The sequence below is a fragment of the Olea europaea genome, chromosome 15 (assembly GCF_002742605.1).
Source record: "Olea europaea var. sylvestris chromosome 15, O_europaea_v1, whole genome shotgun sequence".
Taxonomy (NCBI): domain Eukaryota; kingdom Viridiplantae; phylum Streptophyta; class Magnoliopsida; order Lamiales; family Oleaceae; genus Olea; species Olea europaea.
In genome coordinates this window covers 27,669,980-27,692,494 of record NC_036251.1, presented here as the reverse complement: position 1 = coordinate 27,692,494, position 22,515 = coordinate 27,669,980, and the positions used below count along the sequence as shown (strand labels likewise).

General features: G+C 36.4%; 3 protein-coding genes across 15 annotated transcripts in view; all 3 read left to right on the top strand.

The window, feature by feature from the left end:
* The window catches only part of LOC111410756 (methionine S-methyltransferase-like), a 9,974-nt gene extending 2,455 nt beyond the window's left edge, over nucleotides 1–7,519 (top strand). Inside the window, exons 5-12 of the mRNA XM_023041269.1 lie at nucleotides 796–984; nucleotides 1,056–1,244; nucleotides 1,349–1,585; nucleotides 3,059–3,193; nucleotides 4,130–4,450; nucleotides 4,613–4,792; nucleotides 5,345–6,310; nucleotides 6,978–7,519. Coding sequence (XP_022897037.1) covers nucleotides 796–984; nucleotides 1,056–1,244; nucleotides 1,349–1,585; nucleotides 3,059–3,193; nucleotides 4,130–4,450; nucleotides 4,613–4,792; nucleotides 5,345–6,310; nucleotides 6,978–7,277 — 2,517 coding nt within the window. The 3' untranslated portion in view covers nucleotides 7,278–7,519. The remainder of the gene's footprint in view (nucleotides 1–795; nucleotides 985–1,055; nucleotides 1,245–1,348; nucleotides 1,586–3,058; nucleotides 3,194–4,129; nucleotides 4,451–4,612; nucleotides 4,793–5,344; nucleotides 6,311–6,977) is intronic.
* Nucleotides 7,520–9,995: 2,476 nt separating this feature from the next.
* LOC111410755 (16.9 kDa class I heat shock protein 1-like) lies at nucleotides 9,996–10,923 on the top strand. The gene has a single exon (XM_023041268.1). The coding sequence runs from the start codon at nucleotides 10,193–10,195 to the stop codon at nucleotides 10,769–10,771; it is 579 nt and encodes a 192-aa protein (XP_022897036.1). The 5' UTR covers nucleotides 9,996–10,192; the 3' UTR covers nucleotides 10,772–10,923.
* Nucleotides 10,924–12,704: 1,781 nt separating this feature from the next.
* Nucleotides 12,705–22,006, top strand: LOC111410754. Of its 13 annotated transcripts, none has more exons than XM_023041264.1 (9): nucleotides 12,705–13,037; nucleotides 13,269–13,312; nucleotides 13,553–13,610; nucleotides 16,916–17,164; nucleotides 17,365–17,454; nucleotides 18,393–18,878; nucleotides 19,237–21,122; nucleotides 21,213–21,592; nucleotides 21,756–22,004. In XM_023041264.1, exons 7-9 carry the CDS (start codon nucleotides 20,981–20,983, stop codon nucleotides 21,807–21,809), a joined length of 576 nt encoding a protein of 191 aa, XP_022897032.1. In that variant the 5' UTR covers nucleotides 12,705–13,037; nucleotides 13,269–13,312; nucleotides 13,553–13,610; nucleotides 16,916–17,164; nucleotides 17,365–17,454; nucleotides 18,393–18,878; nucleotides 19,237–20,980; the 3' UTR covers nucleotides 21,810–22,004. The 13 variants fall into 13 exon arrangements, 11 of the variants coding, with proteins under 11 accessions (XP_022897032.1, XP_022897031.1, XP_022897033.1 ...); XM_023041263.1 differs by having other exon boundaries at nucleotides 15,710–17,164; XM_023041265.1 differs by having other exon boundaries at nucleotides 13,247–13,312; nucleotides 15,710–17,164.
* The last annotated feature ends 509 nt before the right edge of the window (nucleotides 22,007–22,515 follow it).

Genomic DNA, 22,515 nt, shown 5'->3' with positions numbered 1-22,515 from the left:
ATATATATATATATATATATATATATATATTATATATATATATATATATATATTATATATACATATATATATATAGTATATATATATATATATATATATGTATATATAATATATATATATATGTATATATATATATATAAGAGCTCCTAGAGGATCCGGCCATATATTTTTTCTGATATGTTCTGTGCACTAAAATGCTGCAGGGCCCTTTTATTTAGATTTTGTAATGAAAATTTAGAAATTTGTAACAAACATATATTCTTGTTCACAGCATTGAAATTGTTGAAATATTTATATTAGTACTTTTGATGTGCTTTGACTTGTAATGATTGCATTCTAGAACCTGAATATTCTGGATTCCAGCAAACCAACTTAATGAATTTTCGGTCATAACAACTACCTCTTTTGAGAAGAAAATTTGTCTAGATGGAGCTGAAAATTGAAAGATCAGTCTAATCTTAAAAGTTGCATATTATCATGGGTATATCACATTCAACTTTTCATTGTAGTTGCTCTATGCATAACTATTTTCTATAAATAACTGTTGTTACTGTCATAATTTATAAGCATTGCCCTTTTCATTTTACTCAGGCAGTTTGAATTCAAGATTTTACTTTGTACTTCCTGCTGAAAATATTTGATTGTTATAATTAGCATTTATTTCATCGTGCATCCAAACACACTGCCACAGAGCTGTCCACGGATCTGCTCAAACTGTATTTAAAAACATTATCTGGATAATGTCTATTCCTAAGCTGAAGAGTTGATTTTACTGATTCATTTTATTAAGTTCAGGGCTTTGTGGAGGACCAGTTCGGCCTGGGGCTCATTGCACGTGCTGTTGAAGAAGGAATTTCTGTAATAAAACCTTTGGGGATTATGATCTTTAATATGGGAGGTCGCCCAGGACAAGCTGTATGTGAACGTTTGTTTGAGCGCCGTGGTCTCCGTATTAACAAGCTTTGGCAGACTAAAATTCTTCAGGTTGGTATATTAACTTTATTGCAATATTTATATCCATAAAAGTACAGGCAATTAGAGAGCTCTTCTTGCAGGCTGCTGACACAGATATTTCAGCTTTAGTTGAAATTGAAAAGAACAGTCCACATCGTTTTGAGTTTTTCATGGGGCTTGTTGGTGACCAGCCAATATGTGCCCGAACAGCGTGGGCCTATGCTAAAGCCGGGGGCCGTATTTCTCATGCTCTATCGGTCTACAGTTGTCAACTTCGTCAACCTAACCAGGTATAATTTCTTTATGAATGTTTAGGTGCATGCAGAACATCACGAGTGTGGTGATAATATTTAGTCTCGAAAATTAGCATAATACTCATTAACTGCTCCGACAGGTAAAAAAGATTTTCGAATTTCTCAGAAATGGATTTGATGATATCAGCAGCTCCTTAGATTTGTCCTTTGAAGATGATTCGGTTGCCGACGAGAAGATTCCATTCCTTGCTCATCTCACTAATGTTTTAAAAGAGATTTCCTTTTTCCCTTATGAGCAACCTGCTGGAAGCAGACGATTCCGCAGTCTCATCTCTGCCTTTATGAGAACATACCACCGGATTCCATTAACTGCAGATGTAAGCAAATAACTGTATCTTAGTTGTAGTATAATATTCCTTTTAATGTCATTCAAGTTACATAAATAGATCGCTGCTGTTTTAGTTGTTCAAACTTTATTCAGCTTTTTCTGTACTTTATATTGAAACGTCTCCAAGACTAATAGTTTAGACTCATTTGCATGGCATGCATCTATGGGGAATAGCAACAACTCTCTGAATATGTTGTGTCTTGTGGCGTGTTGACCAATTCAAGTTGAAAAAAATGCTAAATTCTTCCAGCTAAAAATGAACACAGCTCGATAAGAAGTAACGGAGGCTACAACGCATCTGATTAGTATAGTTGCCCAAATTTCCAGTGACGGGACATTCTTTTATCTGCCATTGTCAGATGCTTTATGATTTTCATGATGCGTAAATAAAATGGCTCAACTTAATTAAAGATTTTTTGTGCGAATGTTGCCAAATTTGTAGATCTACAACCCTGGTGCTTTTGTGAATTCTGTAGTCAAAAGCCACTTGTGTCAAAAGAAGAGGAGAAGGAGAGGCCTTAGTTATATTCAGCTGTCTCAACTTGCAAGGTAGTGGCAGTGAGTGTTGCAGTTGTGTAGATCAAGTTGAACCTTTGATTGTTGATACCTCACTTCCCTAAACTAAATCACTTTACTGGGAGGGAAGGGGATGACCACAGGGGCCTCGAGAATGGGGTTTTGAGTTAAAGAGGGTTACGAAGTACATGGCTTATGTGTCTTCTTAAAAAGTAATTGACTAATGCATACTTATGGCCACTGGCTAAGAGAGATCTGAATGTGGTTAGTTCTTTATTGCCAAAAATCTTGAAGATATTTGCAAGCTATATTTATAGTATGTTTGTAATGGTATGAAATTATAATCAGTTAAAGTTATATTTGGATGAATTATTCTTTTAATCTGCTAAATTCCAAATTAGTCTCATTGAGTTCCTGGTACAAACATTTGTTCTAGTTAAATATATTGTTTTGTTTTCGTGAATGCTTTAGAAGTTTTCTTTCCGTTGAAAGCCAGGAACTCAATGGCTGATGTGTTTCAAGATGCTTTTTGATAATTGTTCTGAGTTATAGTTGTTATTTAAAAATACCTTTTCTACAAGAAACTTATATAGTTGGGCCTGAACCTTCCTCTTACAAGAGGAATAGATAAAACTCATGATTTTTGTAGAAGGGAAGATCTATTTATGGTAGAACCCTTTGATGCATTTTCACACCAAACATATTGAAATATATGGCTTTCCTTCCTCTAGAAAGACTGCTGGGGAATCCGCCCTTTTATAGGTGCATACTGCTTTATCATTCACGTCTTTTGTAATTGACTGCATACCCACCACATCAAAACAATAGTAAAATAAAATAAAAATTTTCCTCCACTTTGGCATTTAAAGGATGAGTCATGTTCTCTATTTTAAAGTTCTATTTATCTGCATATCTAATTTCATATTTCATTTTTCATTATGGCTAGAACATTGTTGTATTTCATTCAAGGACTGTCGCAATTGAAAGTGCCCTACGCTTGTTATCGCCGCGACTCGCCATTGTTGATGAACAATTGACCCGGCATCTACCTAGGCAATGGTTAACATCACGAAGCATTGAGGTACGGTGCTTGGAATTCATTGGATATGCAATCTGTTATTTCTTTTGTTTTTCATTTTACGCTTATTTAAAGTTTCTTACAAGTTACATCAAGAAGTCATCTTCTATTCTTCTGAGAGGTCGCTTACATTTATAAAGATTTGAGGCAGCATCTAAAGTCACGTTAAAAAATAAAACAAAAGCATTGCTTTGTGGAAAACTAGAACAGAAAAAAAGCATCAAATTGCATTAACCTCTGAGGAGAGGTTCATGATAGTTTTCACTACCACAAAAGTAAAGGTTGATGAGGTTTATCTAGATAATACAGACGTGCATTACTGACATTTAATAACTGATTCCCCTGGTGAAGAATTTTTTCCTTTCCTCTCTTATCAGAAAATCTTTTTGTTTTCAAGCCCTTGTTTGATCCCCCTTTTTTCTATTATACATTTTTCTATCTCTTCTTTTCAACTACACATTCTTCAATAAAATAACATTACAAACAAATCCAAAACTTTTCCTTATTTTTTAACCACACATTTTCCATCAATCTACCATCTCAAGATGCATTCTACACCAAAAATGGGGGCTCAAACAGGCTCCAAATTTTGAATATCTACTCGGAATAGATTATGCTTTATGCGGAAGCTTATTTTTGATAATGTTATCATTGAGGAATGCGCTCTAGGTCCATTTTGGGGGAATTCATACTTTGTATTGAGTCACACACAATCTTGTCCATTTTGCTTAATACACTGATCGAAATGGATATATTGATGTTCATATTGAAATCCACCAGAATGCCAAAAGTCAGCATCTTACGAAATTTCATCATCTTTAGAAATTAATATTGAATATGTATTGAGGCAAGAATGTTGAAAATTCCATTTCAATTCTGGGTGGTGTTGCCTATTGTAAATTCTTCTTTTGATATGTTTAAAATTTTTTTCCTTTGCAGAAGACTGAAGCTGCAAAAACTTCAGAGGAAGATATCACTGTTATTGAAGCCCCACGCCAATCAGATTTGATGGTAGAGTTGATTAAGAAGTTGAAGCCACAGCTAGTGGTCTCTGGGATAGCTAAATTTGAGTCTGTCACTAGCGCTGCATTTGAGCATCTTCTAGATACCACCAGAGAAATTGGATCTCGTTTGTTTTTAGATATATCAGATCATTTCGAGCTATCTAGCCTCCCCACTTCTAATGGAGTTCTTAAATACCTTGCTGGAACTCCTCTTCCCTCACATGCAGCAATTGTTTGTGGCTTACTGAAAAATCAGGTATCTTTCTTCAAGCATCTTTTAATATGATTTATTTAGTCTCTCTCAGTGATATTTGCAATTCACTAGTCATGCAAATGTTCAAAAGATGTACCTGTTCAACTTCAACTTATTAGGACTTGTATGCTTATCCAATGCCTGTTGCCATTTTTCTTTGTCCAGGTTTATTCAGATTTGGAAGTAGCTTTTGTTATATCAGAAGACGCAACAATGTTTAGAGCATTGTCTAAGACTCTGGAACTTTTACAAGGAAATACTGCAATAATCAGTCAGTATTACTATGGTTGTCTTTTCCACGAGCTTCTATCTTTTCAGCTTGCTGATCGACATCCACCTGCACAGGTTAGCATGTCTTGAAATCATACACACTTACTATTCATATGGTTGTCAAAGTCATAAGATAACCATTTCATTATTTACTCAGCCATTGGGAGATTGTGGCAGGGTAGAGCATTCAAATTTTTTTGTGACTATACTAAAAAAAATTAACTTTTCAATCCTGATGATTAAGAATAACATCCGCGCAGTTGGGCTTTCAGTATTATTGTCTTTGGATTTTGAATTTCCATAAAGCCTATAGGTCCTTTATGCTAGGAGCTTCGCCAATTGTTGAATTGTGGTCTTTTATGCAAGATTTGGTCTTTGTGTTCATATGGCTGAGAGTTCACAAATACTGTTGAATTGTTGATCAAGCATCTTAAGTTGCCAATTAAATTAGATGCAGGTTCAAATTTTTAAAATTCTTTATGAACTTTGCTTTCTATACTTCTTGTGCATGGTATCTACTCTTATAATGAAAATTTTGATTTACCGGGGGGGAAAAAAGAAGAAGATTCTACACAAGCTTTTCTGGATAATCTTATTAATTGCTTGATTCTTTGATCCTGTCATCAGAGAGTAGGTGAGAAGGCAAAAGCTAATGAGGCGATTGGCTCTTCTAGTTTGGCTAGCTCAGTCCTCTATTCTGCTGAGTTATCAATTAATGAAACCGACGAATCTTCCCTGATTCATATGGATGTAGACCAAAGCTTTTTGCCTATAACAACACCAGTTAAGGCTGCCATCTTTGAGAGTTTTGCGAGGCAGAATATTGCAGAGTCCGAAATTGATGTCACGAGCGGGATCAAACAATTGGTCCACTGTAGTTACGGGTTTCCGTCTAATGGTAATACGGAGTTCATAGATGCCGACTGTCCAGTGGCATTGTTCAATAAGTTGGTACTCTGCTGTATTCAAGAGGGAGGGACTTTTTGCTTCCCAGCTGGTTCAAATGGGAATTATGTGTCTGCTGCAAAATTTTTGAAAGCAAAGATTATCAACATCCAAACCAATCCTGAAGCCGGATTCAAGTTGACTGAGAAAACGCTTGCAGGTTCTTTGGAGAATGTCCATAAACCGTGGATCTACATTTCTGGTCCAACTGTCAATCCAACCGGCTTGGTTTACAGCAACGAAGAGATAAAGACTTTATTGGCTGTATGTGCAAAGTTTGGGGCGAGGGTTGTACTAGATACCTCGTTCTCGGGCGTGGAATTTGACTCTAAGGACTATAATGGCTTGGATCTAGGTGCTACTATGGAGAAACTTTCATCTAACAACCCGGATTTTTGTGTCTCTCTTCTTGGGGGATTATTTTTTAAGATGCTTACTGGTGGGATTAAATTTGGATTTCTTCTTCTAAACCAGCCTTCTCTTGTGGATGCATTCCATAGCTTTGGAGGGTTAAGTAAGCCTCACAGTACTATTAAATACACATTGAAGAAGTTATTGGATCTTCAAGAGGCGAAATCTGGGGACTTGTTGAATGCCATTGCAGAGAAGAAAGAACTTCTGGGAAGTAGATACAAACACTTGAAAGAGGTATGTCTTGCATTTAAGGAACAGTATTCATTCATGTTAGAAACTAATACTCTCTTGATAAATACTAAATTTGAACTGTAGATATTCATCCTTCTTTTTCTTTTATCTGAACCTTGTGTTTATATCCTATTATCGTGGGGCTTGAGCAGTCTGTTATCATCTCCAAGGGGCGTTGTCAATAACTGATAACAACAGCATGTTAGTGTTGAGCTCATTTTGATGTCCATGTTTGTCCAATTACTTGACATTGAAAGGGCAACTTTATATACTGCTTGTGACCTTGATTTGACTAAAAGCATGTTGGCCACGCTTAAAAAAAAAAAAAAAAAGTTCCTTTACAGTAACTTTTTATATACTTTGAGATAAAAAAAGGTTACATTTCTTGAATTAATTTTTATCTTACTGTGAAAATAACTAACTTATTTTCAATTTTGACCAATAAATATATGTATTTACTTGAAACCTTGTTTACTTGTTAGTAAATTTACTTATGAGTATACATTTTAGGCTTAGCCAAACACGCTCTTCTAATATTTTATCTTAAGTTGTGCTGAGTTATCTCTGTCTCTGATAAATGATATAATTTATGCTTCAGAATTATGATTCTATCATCTCTTCTTCCTTCACTTCATCTAATGCACGTTCTTGTGATATACGTACACAACAGACACTTGAGAAGTCTGGTTGGGAGGTGCTCGAAGCTCAAGCCGGTGTGTCAATTGTAGCAAAACCATCTGCTTATCTTGGCAAGAACGTTAAGCTCAAGAATGGCGCCAGTACCCGGGAAATCAAGCTTGACGACTCAAATATTAGGGAAGCCATGCTCCTGAGTACTGGTTTATGCATCAACAGTGCTGCATGGACCGGAATTCCTGGTTACTGTCGATTCACAATTGCATTGGAAGAAAGTGATTTCAAACGTGCATTAGACTGCATTACTAAGTTCCAGAGCATTATCGCTAATTGAAATACTCTATCCCCATTGTTGCCCCTTGATTCATTGTTTTTCACAACTTCGGTGTTGTGAAATAATATTTCATCGACCTGCAGAAAACATATGCTGTTTTTCTCTGTGCACGGTCGTGCATTCTGTTAACCATTTATCGCTTGGTTTGGCTTTTCTACGCCTTCCGAGTTTGAATCTTCTTATGGAACATTACTTATCGTGATGATATATATATCCTTGATTCCTGTCTTTCTATATGAAAATAGTGATTAGATCTGTCTTATGTCAATTCTTTGCTGGTGAGCTCATTTTGAACTCTTAGTGCTCTGAGCAGGTAGGTGTGTAGATTAGTAATATTAAATTACGTTCAAGTATTTAAAAGGTGAAACCATAATTCTGTTATAGATTACTATCCAGATAATGGTAGATTAAAAATGTAAATTTTTTTAGTGGAAATTATAGAATTCCCGGCCTTTCAAGATTGAAGTGCAAAAATCCGGTGGCAAAATTTTTTATTCAGAATTCAGGTAGTATGTATATCCTATTTCATCCAACGCCAAACCCTAGAATTCAAATTCAATTTCCCGTCTTCTCTCTACATCTCTCTTCACTTCTTTGCCTTTTTTCTTCGAACGCCGACGACCATTCAAGCTCCGGCGACCGACGATGTAAGAGTTGCCCTGACCTAAACAACAGTGAAGGAGCTCGACAACCCATTCTCTTCTCTCTCTCTTCTCGATGTTCTGTCATCGTTCCGTCCGGCAAGAGACACATCTCCCACTCCAACACGACACACAGTCACTGTAGATCCGGCTTTTCTCTGGTGGGACACACTTCTCCATCGCCAACATGTCACACCGCAGCTGCAGATCTGGCTCTGTTACTATCGTCTTTGTTCTAGATCTCTATTATTATCGTCTCCGTCCCACCTCTCTCTCGTCTCCATGCTCTGCAGATCTGCCTTTTCTCTGGTGAGTGCATGGTTGGCGATTTTGTACTAGATCGGACTCTTTTGCTACCTGTGTGGCTGATTTGGGTGGTGACGGGGTGTTGGTGAGATGTTTGTGGGTTGGTTATTGTCCTGGTGGATGTGATGGTTTCCAGCGTATTGGCAGTGGAGATGTTGGTTATGTTTTGTTGGTGTGTTTGGTGGTGGCAATCGTGGTGGTTTCTGATGACGGTGAAGGCGTTCGTGTTAGCAGTGGTAATGTGGGCAGTGTTGGTGAGGTTGTGGGTTGTGTATTATTGGTGTGTTCGATGGTGGCAGTCATGGTGGTTCCGACGACGAAGGAGGTTGTTGGTGACTGTGGTTATCTTGATTTTTGTTGGCATTTAATTTGATCTGGTGGTGGTGATTTGTTGGTATTGGTGTTGATGCTGTTGTGGTGGCGATGACAGTAACGTGTTGAGGGTGGTCACAAGTGGAGGTAATGACAGTAACGTGTTGAGGGTGGTCACAAGTGGAGGTGATGACAGTGGCGATGCATAGTGTTGCTTGTGGTGGTATGTGACCAGTATTTGACGCATGTGACCAACCATTTAGTTATTTGCAACCAACTGTTTAAATGTGACCTAAGAATTTGACAATGTGTGACCAATTAATTTGACCTTGAAATAATTTGAGACCTGTTAATTTTGGATTTGTGACCTCGAAATAATCTGTGACTAGTAAATAAATTTGTGACCTATAATTATAAATCCGTGACCATTAATCATTTAACCGTGACTTTATTATATTTCATTTATAAATATTTTCAATTAATTATATAAATACCTGAATTTTGAAATTTTAAACTACGTACCTGATTTGTGAATTGGTATAAACAATACACCTGAACTATGAACCCTCTCCCCCCTCGCCCCCTTCTTTTAAATGCAATAAAGTGGGTTAGGATATATGGTTTACTTATTTCACTAATGGATTGATTTCTTTTGAATAGGTAACATAATATAATCCAAATTCAAAATTTGGAAAGAAAAAATAAAAAAATATTAAACGTAGAATGTAAAATTTCTGACTTAAATTCGAAATCAGCGATTTACCATTTTATGTTCATGTCTCAAGTTTGACAAAATAACATTATTGTGGAATCTTATGAGTAGTTGAAAATTTGTTATTATTATTATATTTTTTCTGTTTAATTATGGACTCATAGTGTACAGATATATATATTTTTAAATATTTAAATTATAATTACTTACCAAACCATGAACTTTTAAGAAATGTGCATAGTAAATAAATTTTTTTTTTTTTTTTTTATATCCAGGTATCGACCTTACAGTGACTAAATCTTGGAGTCTACACCTTGGCCCCTCAAGCTGCAGACAGGTTAAACTGCAAGTTGTGCTTCAAACTGACAAGTGCTCAAGAGCCCTCCAACTGATCTGTCAAAGTCCCAAGTAAGTCATATTTTCCCATCTTTATACCTTGCCTTCCAGTAGAGCTCCTGGCTTTTAGGATAAATCCTGCCTTTCAAGAGAATATCTGCCTTTCCAGAACCTTTCAGGAATTGAACTCACGACCTCTAATTTGTCAATTTTGAAGCGCCCTCATTTTTGCCAGTTGAGATGTTCTATAAGGGGCATGTGCATAGTAAATTTTATGTTTAGTGAAATATAAAACATACATTAACATAATTAATATTTTAAGCCGAACATGTTCATCCGATGTTAACGCTCCATTATCCATACCCTTTTTTTAACTTTTCCTGAGTATTCCAGAAGTAGCATGCATCTTCCGCAAAACACCAGAATCCACTTTCACCAACCAACATTATACAGAACCATCCAGAAAAAATACATACAATTCTCTCCTCTTCTTCCTCCCCTATATAAGTGCCATCTCTTCCCTTCCATTCCTCAGTTGAGTCAGATAAATAACACTCAAGAAGGCACTTGAAGAGAACTTTGGGATTTTGGTTCAGAATTCGTAAGAGATGGATAAGGTAAGAGTAATCTTGATGAGCTTTCTCGTATTGGCTATAGCGGCAGCACTTTTACCAACCAAAACTCACGCATTGGTACCCTACCCCCGTTCCATATTCGACATGATGTTCCCCCCGGAGGACCCTTTCAAGATCCTCGAACAAACCCCTCTTGCCGTCCCTAAAGGAGTCGAAACCCTCGATGCCCTCGCTTTAGCCCGGGCCGACTGGAAGGAAACTCCCACGGCCCACATAATCTTCCTCGACATTCCCGGAATGAAGAAAGAGGATGTAAGTATAGCGGTGGAGGAGAACCGGGTTTTGCGGGTTAGCGGGGAGCGTAGGACGGAGGAGGAAGTGAAGGACGAGAAGTGGCACAGAGCGGAGAGAACTACTGGGAAATTTTGGCGCCAGTTTAGGCTGCCGGCAAATGCAGACACGGAGAATATTAAGGCACATTTGGAGAATGGAGTGCTGAGGATTACTGTGCCGAAACTGGCAGAGGAGAAGAAGAGGGAGCCAAAGATGATTAGCATTGCCGAAGAAGGGAATTCCGGTCAGGACATTAAGGCTAACAAGGCTGAACTGTAGAGAGAAATAATACTATGTGACTGTCTATTGCTGTTTTGTTTAACTAAATGTGGTTTGATGCAGAATGTAAGAATGATGTGTAATTTTGTCAATGTTTTTGAGTGTAAAATTTTCTGTGCTTGAATAAACTGAAGGATGTTGCTTTATTTGAACTTTATAAGCTTTTCGAGTGAATTTAAGTATTCTGGTGAGTAACTGATCATTTTGGCAAAATTTTGTGCATCTCTACCGCCTTACAAAATTCAGCAGTCACAGTGATCCGTGGAGATTGCATTGGTCGTTGTTTTCAATGAAAATCGCGATTAGCTTTGGAGATTGCATTGGCCGTAGTGACTCGATTAATATAGTACTAAATCTTGATGAATTTGGCTGCAGTGGCTTGATTATTACTATGGTTTTCTTTTCTTTTTCAATTTGAAGATTCGTTACCTTTGCTGTACTGAGATTGGTTGAGGAAGATGCCTTATTTTTTTAAATTCTTTTTTCTTGTGTTAATATATATTTTGTTTGTATTCCATTTATAACTTTTTCTGTTTTGTTATAGATAGATTGATCGCCGCGAGGCTAGTAGTGTGCAACAAGTAGAACGATTCTACTTTCTCTTCAGTGGGAATGAAAGAACAGAATCGGTATGGGTCTCCTTTGCTTTTCCCTTATATTCTCTTTGGCAAAAATTTGTCATGGTCGAAATGGAAAAAAGGATGAATTTTGCTACATAATTGAAATGTCGTCAATGGATTATGCTAAGAGGTAAGAACTCCATAATTGAAACACTGTAGATGGATTATGCCAAGAAAAGCTTAACAATAATTTAATATTTTGTAAAGTTGATGACGAAAAGTACAAATTTTCTTCTATTTTTTACAGTAGTAAAAATTATTACTTATTATTTTTCTTTTTCTTTACCCTGATTTGTACTTAAAAAAAAATTTAATAAAATTAACAATTATTTATTAAATTATAGGGAAATTTGCAGTCGAGGTTCAAATATTTTTATTTTTTTTAGATTTTACCTCAATTTTCATTTTGTTTTACCCACAATCCAAAATTTTTGAAATATTCTCATCACAAGAACAAAATAACATAAAACGTTAGTCAATTCATAGGTTGGATTGGGTCGGGATGGCAATCGCGGACGTTGGAGGGCTTGAATCTACAATAATGGCCATGCAGGTGGTTTGAGGGTGAGGTAGCGTGGGGGTGGGAAAAAGTTTATTTTTGGTTTTTATATTTAAAGGGTGTTTGAATCCCATTTTTATTAAAAAAAAATGTATTTTAAAATAGTAGATTTATAGAAAATGTGTGGTTGAAAAATACGAAATTTTTTTTGTTATATGTAATATTATTTTAATGAATAATGTGTGATTGAAATGAAGATAGGGAAAAATGTATTTTGGGAAAAATGAGAATCAATCAAGGTCTTAATATGTTTTAATTTTTTTAATATGAAAATTCATTTTCTTTTTGCCCTTTAAAAATTAGTGAAAATTGGAATAGGCCGTTGACCTTTGGTGAACTAATGGATTGACTAACGATTCATATCATTTTGTTCTTATGGTGAGAATATTTCAATGATTTGGAATCTTAGGTGACATAAAGTGAATGTTAAAATAAGGACCTCAAAAAATAGAAAGGTCTGAAATGTTAGCTGCAATTTTTCTTTAATTTTAATAATATATTTTATGAGATTCATAATTTTTAATCACATATTTTATCAATTTTTATATAATAATTTTGATTTTAATATTAAGCCTTCATTTTTTTTTTTTATCAAAAAAGTCATTTTCAACTAAACATTCTTCCATATAAAAATTTGACATTTAAATTCAAAATTTTTGTATATTTTAATCACACATCCTACGACATAACACTATTTAAATATGCAATTTGGCCCAAAAATGGAATTCAATAAATTTTTTACCGTTACATAAACTGAATAGCCCTTGTATTATTTTCTCTTACCTTCACCGAATCTCTATCTACGCGGATTATTCACGCGAACTATCCGTTTAACTCTTCATAAACCCAGAGCTCGAAATTACTAGAAATGGCGGAAACTGAAAACCCACTTGATCCTCAACCCTCCAAAGAAGAAGAGGCTACACGTGGAAGCGAAGAACATACGCCCGTCGATCAGAAACCTAGTGATTATTCTTATTCCGAATCCGATTCTGATTCCAATGACGAAACAAAAGCGAAGGCCCAAACTAAAGTCTTACAATTGGAGCTCTACAATGATCCTTCGAATTACGATGCTCATGTCCGAGTAAAAACTGATAACGCCCATTTCTTCACTGACACGCTTGTATTATGGTCCGTGATTAATGATATTTGGATAAAAAGAAGTTTCTATTGATACATTGAACGTTGCCAACTTAATTATGAAATTTTATTGATATACATAAGCTATGTTTTATACAAGTTTATGGGGAGAATTTGCGCAAGACAGTCCAATGATCTAGCTTATAATTGCAGATTTGCTGTTTTGCCTATTTAGGTCTTCGCTGTGCCATGCTAAAGTTGATTTGCTTCTCTCTTCCTGTGAGTCTTGAGCATGGCTTTGTATTTATTTCGATATAATGTGATATATTTAAACATTCAAAATTCAGGATAACATGGCTTTGTATTTATTTCACTATAATTTGATACGTTTAAACAATTAAAATTCAGGATAAATTTGTCCGGTTCCTTTATTGTCTCATAATTTGGAGTTCATAATTTTTCAGCTTTTCACAAGGCCGCTTATGTTCATTTTGTTTTTCCTTTTGCATTCTTTTACAGAGCGGATGCTTTGCCTGTGGTGGAAAAGTTTTACTAGGGTGGGCTGTCTGATTATCTGGTTTGTTCTGGTTCTTATTGCCAATTCTGAGTCTTTCTGAAAGTTGAATTAATTAGTAGCCTGTACTAACCCAACCTTAGAAAAGTTGTTTTTGACAATGAGTGAGATATCTGTAGTATCAAATTAAAGCTCATCTCTGTATCATCTTTTAGAAGCATGAAGTTGAGGGAATATGTAAAAAGGGATTCTTACACATTAGGGTGCAGTTTATCAAAGAAATATAGAGAAGGTAGTTATTACAACACCTTGAATCACATTTAAGTTATGCAATTAGATTGATGTATACTTTAATGGTTATTATTCAGAACTATGAACTTAATGTAGTGTGAATGAGCTAGCTTGAGATGGGCTTTGTGCTTGGCTTATTTGTTCTTTGAGCCAAGCTTCTATCAGCTCTCCTGGAAAATGATATCTAGCAACTTCATCAACTGAGTAGGTAAATGATACTGAGCAACTTCGTCCACTGAGTAGGTAAATATTAAGAAGCTTCGTCCACTGAGAAGGTAATGAAAGAAATGTATTTAAACTTATACAACAGACATAAGAACTGAAAAGTAGATGAGTATAATGAAGGGTGCACTCAGTTCTGACTGCTGGTTGTGCCTACATAATTTATTTTCCAGTCTGAAATATACCCGATTCTATGCATATGCATACAGATCTTTTCCCTTTGTGGATGTTCCCCTCTGTAGATTTCTTTCTATAAATGTTTGAGGTCTGGTTGGACCTTGGCAAGGTTATATTGCAATGGAAATTGAAATGACCCATGTAAATGAAGCTAGATCCCTCTACAAGAGATGCTACAGTAAAAGGTTCCGTGGGACGGGCTCAGAGGTAGATTTAGTGTTGTATTAAATTATTAAAGCTGTGTAATATTTTGCTTTCTATAAAAATCTTTCTTCTTTCAATTTCTTTACTTCGTTTTGATTCCTTCATTCTCGTCTTCTTGGACAGCATGGGATATAAAGTTAGTTTTTCTGAAAAATGCAACAAATGATGAAGTGAAACGGTCATGTTTTTTGTAGAAGGCTAGTTCTCTCTTCATAATCATGATTTAGATTTGTATCTGAAATTTCTAATGGAAAGTGCATGAGATTTATATCAGATTACATATTGTTTCTGATTATCCTTAATTCCTGAAGAAATATATGTTAGAAGAATAAAGGATGTATTTGGTTTAAAATAAAGGAAATGGAGGCTTGGTTACATAATTTCTGAATTGCGGCATTCCAGAAATTGCAATAGAAAAGAAATAAGGGAGCTTTATGATGATTTTTCAATCTTTTATAGTCCATGTTTATTTTTGTTAAAGCAAGCCTAGGCGTGCCTCTAAATGAAATGCACACAACGGGGTCTCTCTTTTGGTGAACCGCAAATGAAACTTTTGAACTCTCTCTTTTTTATGAGTGCTTTTTTGTCTGAAACACATGTTTTTTAGTTGATATGTGGTGTTGATAATTGCAAGTTGAAATTGAGTTGTTGACAAAATGTGTAGAAGCTTAATTTGGAATCATCTCTGGTATTGCCTAAATGAATATAATTTCAACCAATTTAATAAAAATTAAAGTGCATATTATAAGTCATTGGTTGATAAAGGAGTGGCTAGCTCCTGATATTTAGTACGATAAATATGTGAAATTGACCCTAAAAGATTGTGAATCAGCCCTATATGTGAGAAATCACTCTTCTGGTTGCAAATCTAGGTCTGTTTGTTGGTCATATGGGAGGAAAGGTTTGATGATGAACGACGTGAGTAAAGTGGGTAACGTGGTGCTTTTTGACAACCCATAGCAGAATTGAGGATGAAGGGGAAACTTTTATGTGCTTTTACATGCTTGGTTTAAAAAGTCTAATCTACTACCATTATCGTATGTGCTTTTTTATAATATTTAACACTTGCTATCAATAATGATAGAAAGATAATGTACAAGCAAGCTTGTTTTTGAATTGCCTTGATCCAGATGCATGCCTCATTAGACCAATTATTTGATCTTACTTGCCTTAGTTTCTCTAGTTGTCCTCTTTTATATAAAATATAATAGCCATATATGTGGTTAGCTTAGATTCGATGATTGATACTTTCATTTCTTAAAAAGCAGAATCATTCAGGAAATGTGCCATTTGTGGGTTCGTTTGAAAGAGAGTATGGTTCGGTGGAAGACTTCGATCTTGCTGTCCAGAGGGATTTTTTTCTGCTACTGTTACTTTTGATTCTTCATATGCCGATTTAGAACGGTCATGTTATAAACTTGTATTCTTTGATGTATTGCCCAAAAATGTTGTAAATTATGCCTTTATGAATTTAGCATCATGCTATCTATTGCCTTAATGTATGATGTTTGTTGAGAGGCTTTATTTCTGGAACCTATATAGACGTAGAATTATCAGTTAATGCAATTGCAATGTTCGTTGCTACTTTCAACTTTTATCCTTCAATGATGTTTTTAGTCATGGTATTTATATACACAAATATGTGCCCCCAAAAGTGCTTTATTGTGTTTTTGCTGCTTCAGTTTCTTTTGAGCCAGCTTTAGGCTTCTTTATGTTAAGCGTTCCTCTTCCTTGGTCTCTGTTTCAATTTCTTTGGGTTGGGACGGTGATTCCTTTTGTCCTACACATGAATTATCAAGCTGTTACTGATTTGGGTCCTAGGCAGGATAGTGAAGCCAAACAAGAATCCATCTTTCCTTCATGAAGTTGTAGATGATTGGGTTTAAAATAGTTTTTGTTGTCAATACCATTATTGCAACTTGCAAGTGCAGAGCAGTGAGTAGGTTCTTTAGCCAGTAATTTAACCCCTGTTATAGCAAATACTGTATGACTACTCTAGATAACATAATGTCAAGTATTCATCATTTATGCTTTATGTACTAGTCGTATTGGATATATTCTGGATCGGGTCACTTTCAAGCTTCATGAAATCATTGAAAGGACCTATGATATTTGTGTACGCTGAGAATGCATTTGGGTTCAGGAATCTTGCCATAGTCTAGAATTCAATACTGGTAGTGTTTATTCAGCATAGGTCTGACGGGCTTATTCTACGTGAAAATAATCACTGGTAAAGGGGAAAAAACCGTAAAAACTGCTTGTAGACAAGAGGCTTCATATTTGCCTTTCCAAGGAATTTTTCAGGAGATCCTTTACTGATTATCACTTAATTATGATTTTCTTATATTTAACTAAAGTTACATTTATTAGTAGCATATGTGACTAAACTTGCTGAGTATGTCATCCTGGAAAACAATTCAAACCCAATTTTGCTAATGCTTCTGCTATTATTTCCCATATTTATATTGTGACAGGTAACTCCTCGTCTTCAAGAGTTGCAGCTATTCAAATTGTAGCAGGAGGACAAAACTGTTGGTGCGCCAACAGACGAGAGAGAAAGCCAGTTTCAAGTTCAATGGATGAGCAGCCTCCTGCAAAACTAAGGAAAGATTTGGATCAGAAAAACAAGAAAGCGTATGAAAATGATAAAGGTCAGGGAAGATAGTTGGCTGAAGCAAATGAAATTGCCCTAGTACATGACAGCAAAGCAGAGAGCGCTAGCAGTAAGTTGATGAAGAATTGCTCTCCTAGAAAACCTGTAATATATAATGACAAATGCACTGCCTTCATATCTAACCTCAGCCTTCAGGCATGTTGCCCGTTCTCTTCACTTCTTTTTAGGAGGCTCGTCTTTAAAGCTCGCACAAGAATCAATAATGTAATTTTACTGTAGCACTAACTAGGCAATGATAACTATCCGCAGGCAACTGATAAGGATCTATGCAGTTTCTTTAGCGATGTTGGAGGAGTAGTTGCTATTCGGATATTAACCGACCAGGACAAGAGATCAAGGGTAAATTTCAAATTTTATTTTACTCAAGAAATTGATAACAGCACTAAATGCAAAATGATATTGGTTTTCCTTAGAAACATAAACATGCTGTTAATCAAGGTTTGATGACCTCTTTTGGGTCCTTGCGACAATCTTTTTAACCAAAAGATCAGAGAAATGTCGCTCTGTAATATTGACGTGGCTGAAACAAGATTATGTTTTATTCTGGAGACAATTAGGCACGAACACTTTTTAAGATCATTGCAGATAATGGCCCTGAGCAACTGGTTTTTATTGTATTTGATTCTTTGCATCCTAAAACATCTGCTTTTCTTGAGGGAATTACCTTCTTTCCAAAATGTTCGTGTCATCTGAAAGTAATTTCTGGATACAACTCAGATTCAATTTTCCCACTTGAATTTTGAGTGATTTCCATGAAATACCTAAGTTATACCTATTTTAAGCTAACAAGTCTGAGATTGTAGCAAAACATTCAGTGTGAGTTCCCAAGAATATCGGACACTGGATTTGTTATGGATTTGTTATGGTATTTGTTATTCTACGTGCCTTCATTCCCTTCTTCTGTGTGCTTCTGGATTGAACTAGCCTCTCAGATACATCATACAAGATGCTTAACACTAATTATGTTTTAACTTCTAAGCTGTGGGATTTCACGGGACAATCGGCCATTTTTTTCTCAATATTTTGTCACATCTGTAAACTAAAATATTTTTGTTGGAGATGTCAGCACTCCCTTCTTTTCTGTTCTCAGATGAACAGGCAGCTCTTTTGGTCCCATTTTAGATTTATTGGTGTGATGATCTTTTTTGTTGCCCCGTCTTGAGTAATAAATGCTTGTAGTTTTTCATTGCTTTTAGTGCCTAAAGACTTCTAGCTTTTCTACAATTTGCTGGGCAGTTGTAGGACTGCATAATGTTGTTTCTTTATGCTTCCTTCAGTTAATTTTTTTGTTGTGGTGGCGGTGTGTTGATTTTCTGCTACTCCCAAGACAAGCTGTTTGAAGTTGGACGGTGATATCATGAAGTTTTGTTGTCTGAAAAGGTCATGTTATCTTCTACTTGTAAAATTTGATGTGAAGAAAAGGTTTTAGCTAGCCAACCATGTTTCCACTGTCAAATGTATGTCTAAAGATTTGAATGGTACGAGTGTTACTGCAAGATAATTTCGTTCTTATCCCAAGATAATTTCCACTGTTATTCTTTTGAATTTTTCTTCTTGTGGTCTAGCTATCCTTATTATTCATACCTCAAATATATGAAAGGGGCTGACATATGTGGATGTCTCCGATGATGCACACCTGGCTTCAGCTGTGGAGAAGATCAAACAAAGTTTACTGGGCAAGAGATAAGCACTGCAAGGTCAGATCCCCAGCGAGGCAGAGGGAAAAAAACAACTGCTGGGCGTAGCTCTTAAATTTGACTGAGGTATGCTGAGATAATAATTTTTTTGAGAATCTCCTAGCATATCTGAACGTTGTGATTCTGTTGCCTTCAATCTCTTATCAACTATTGTTAGTCGTCAGTTCAATGAGTTGTGTCTGTTTCTTTTAGTCTGCCTTTATGTGATGCTCAATTGTTGAACTGAACTTGCAGAAAGCTGTCACTAACTTATTGTATGATCCAGTAGGGCAACCCTCCATGGTTTCTGATTAAATCGCCACTTGAAATTAATCCATGCCACTTGCAGTTTTTTTTGTGTTTGATGCATACATATTTGTCAACATCTCATTTGACTTCGTATCTGCCAAATTTGAAATTGTAATATTAATTTTTATTGTTGCAGCACCTCAAAATTTCAGGGACTGTGGATAAACGAAGAAGTAATGCAGGGGAAACTGCTGACACTTCTAAAGGGAGAAGGGGGCCTCAACCACAATCTGCGAGTCGGGCGTGGAGATAATGTGCAGCTGATAGGAAAGAACACATTTGCAACGCCAAGAAACGTGAGAGCCTTGGCTATTCCCAGCAGGAATAAGGTGTGATGCTACCAAAAAATATTACCAGAAAGATCTCGAACTTGATGATCAAACTTTGCTTTGATGAACACGAACGGTCTTTGAATACCTGTAACAAAGGCAACGAGGTGTGTGCTCGTCGTCCTTCCGATAGTTAAGTCAGATAGGGAATTTAGTGCGTGAAGCTATAAGCTGAAGATAATGAAAAACGTACCTCAAGAATGAGCACAGGTTGTGTATTTATAGGTGTTAACGGTGGATTCCTAGAAGAACTTATTCTGTCACGATCCTTATCTTCGTAGGAAAAGGAGTTAGTGTTTTACCTCAAGTATTCAAATCACTGCTTGAGTCAAAGAAGGAGTCTAACAGGGTAGGGATTGTGGTCAAAGTAGGATTATTGTTCCCATAGGTCGTATAGAAAGGCTGACGAGTCGACATACATACCCCCGACCTCAAATGCCCAACCTTGTTTTGGTGTTTTTAGGGAGTACTGAGATCGGGGTTCATGGGTTGAGTTCGAGATTGACAAGATCTGAGATCATCACTGGCCCCCATGCATCGAGGTCGTAGATTTCCGTCCAAGCCTGGTCTACGAGCGAAGATGTAGAGGCATGAACGTCCATGTATTTTTCCACGTGTCGAGTGTTTGATGGGATGTCAGAGAGCGATCTCAGATGGTCGTCACGTGTAATGTCAGGGCACGACCTTAGATTCTCGCCACGTGTCTTGGTCCAAGGGTTAAGATTGCACAACCGTTGGTATTCCTCAGTCCCCTATAAATACCCCAACTTTCACCCTCATTTTTCACTTTTAACTCTCATCTCCCAGTAAATCGAGTTCGAATTCGGGGATTAGAGGGGTTTGTGAGCGACCATCCATAGAGGTAAGAGTTTGAGCCCTTGAGTTGTTTTATTTGATTATAGTATAATGTCGAGGAGTGATAGTACTGGGTCAAGTAGCAATGATAGTAGCCAGGCTCCTAGAGACTCGAACCATAGTGATAGGCCTGAAGATGTAAATACATCCATTATTCCTGTGGCCATCCCCGTTAACTCCCATATCGACGTCCTGACATACCCTAAGGAACTGACCAAGTACAAAGAACATGTAATTATTAAAATAGCTAGAGAGTTCGGGGTCATGCCAATTCGTGACATTAGAACCCCAGGGACAACTAAGACCGTGTTAGGAGCTTGGGAGGGAAAGATAACCTTTTTTAGGGACGCTCTTAAGGCCGGGCTTAGGTGGCCACTTCACCCATTTTTCATCCATTTTCTGACCTCATACTACCTGTGTCCTGGTCAACTAGCCCCGAACGGTTGAAGGTTATTAGTGTATTTCTTCATACTGTGTAGGTGCCTCGAGGTTGAACGTAGGGTCGACCTACTTCGAATGGTTTTTGATATGAAATTCTCTTTGGGGTATAACTGTTTTATTTATTTATCCACCAAGGAGGGGTTTAGAACTCCTGATACCTCGAGCTCACTTAGGGGTTGGAAGGAACATTTTGTATTTTTGTGAAGCCTCAAGACCCCGACCATCCCTTTAGCCCGAGGTGGGAAATCCCTGATAATGATAGGTTTAACGAAGGTCAGGCATGAGGTTCTAGAGAGAGATAGGCTGAAGTTAGTGAACCACGACCCCCTTGCAGACAAGATTGATTACTTGCTTGAAGACGACACCCTCGACCTTGCTAACGTGAAAGGCCTCGAGGGTACGATCTTTCTTTTTATGTAATCTTTGCTATTTCATGTGGAAACGATCTATAGTTCGAGCTAATGCCTTGATGTATTTTTACTTGTAGAATTCAAGACGTCTTTCGATCCATCAGCCCTTTTGGATAACGTTCATAAAAAAGCAAAGGGCCCAAAGTCTAAAGCCCCGACGACGACCTCGTCCAAAGGGAAAAAGCGGGCACGGGAGGCCGCCCGTCTAATCATGGTGGACTTGGGGCAGGGCTCACAAAACCCGACCCTTCCAAGGCAACCAACCCCCCAACAACAAGTTCGAGTTTGTACCCCTTATTATGGGTCAGACCTCTTAGCTGATGATGACGACCATATGCCCACCAAGTCGCTCGAGGAGTACGTCGACTGTGCTCTCATCCAGGGCATAGTTGACAAGTATGAGAAGGAGGTCGAGATGAATGAAGGGGTTCGGACTCTCGAGCTCCTTACACTGAAGGTCGATTTTTTATATGAATGCTTCTGGTACCCTCGATTGGTTTCTTAATTTGTACTAACTGATAAGTGTGTTTTTACACACATATTTAGCACTTTTTGGGACTTTATTATTGATAAAATTGAGTAGATTTCTATTTATAATTGTGTAATTGTTACTTTTGTAGGCTAAAACCCTGGGAAGAAGTATAACGAGCGAAAAGAGAAGGAAAAGGACTTGAAGTGCAATTATGGAAGGGCCTAAATGTAATAAAAGTCAAATTTTGAGGACCAAATTGCACTAAATGAAAGTTGAAGGACTTGATCTACAATTTTGAGATTTTTTGGTCAACATTTTTATTATTTTATTCTAGATATTTTTAGGATATTTATGTTGCGTCTAATAATATCTTTTTTTATATATATTATATTTTATCCTTATTTTATGCTAGATATTTTTAGGATATTTATGTGTCTAATAATATCTTTTTTTATATTATATTTTATACATATTCCATATATATACTAATATAACTTGGTAGGTAAAAAAAAAAATTCCCCAACTCTTTCACTTTTCTCTCTATCTCTCTTGGTCTCTCTCTCTCTCTCTCTCTTTTTATTGATTTTTCTTCTTTTAGTTTTATTTTCTTTTATTAATTTTAGTTTTATTTTGGGAATCAAGTGGATATAGCAAGGAGATCATTAAGGAAAGCTTGAAAAATACATTGAAGGAATTACAATTCGTATTTAAAAGGGTTTTATCTCAACTTTTGTATTTCTTTCATTTAGTTCTTCATGTTATTAAATGATATGTTTATGAGAATCTCTTTGTTATTTTGTTAGAATGATGAACTAAACAAGTTTATGTTGGAATTTATGTATTAGCTTAACCTATTTTCATTAATATCGTGTTATATGTTGTTAGATATGCATGTGTTATCAAAATAT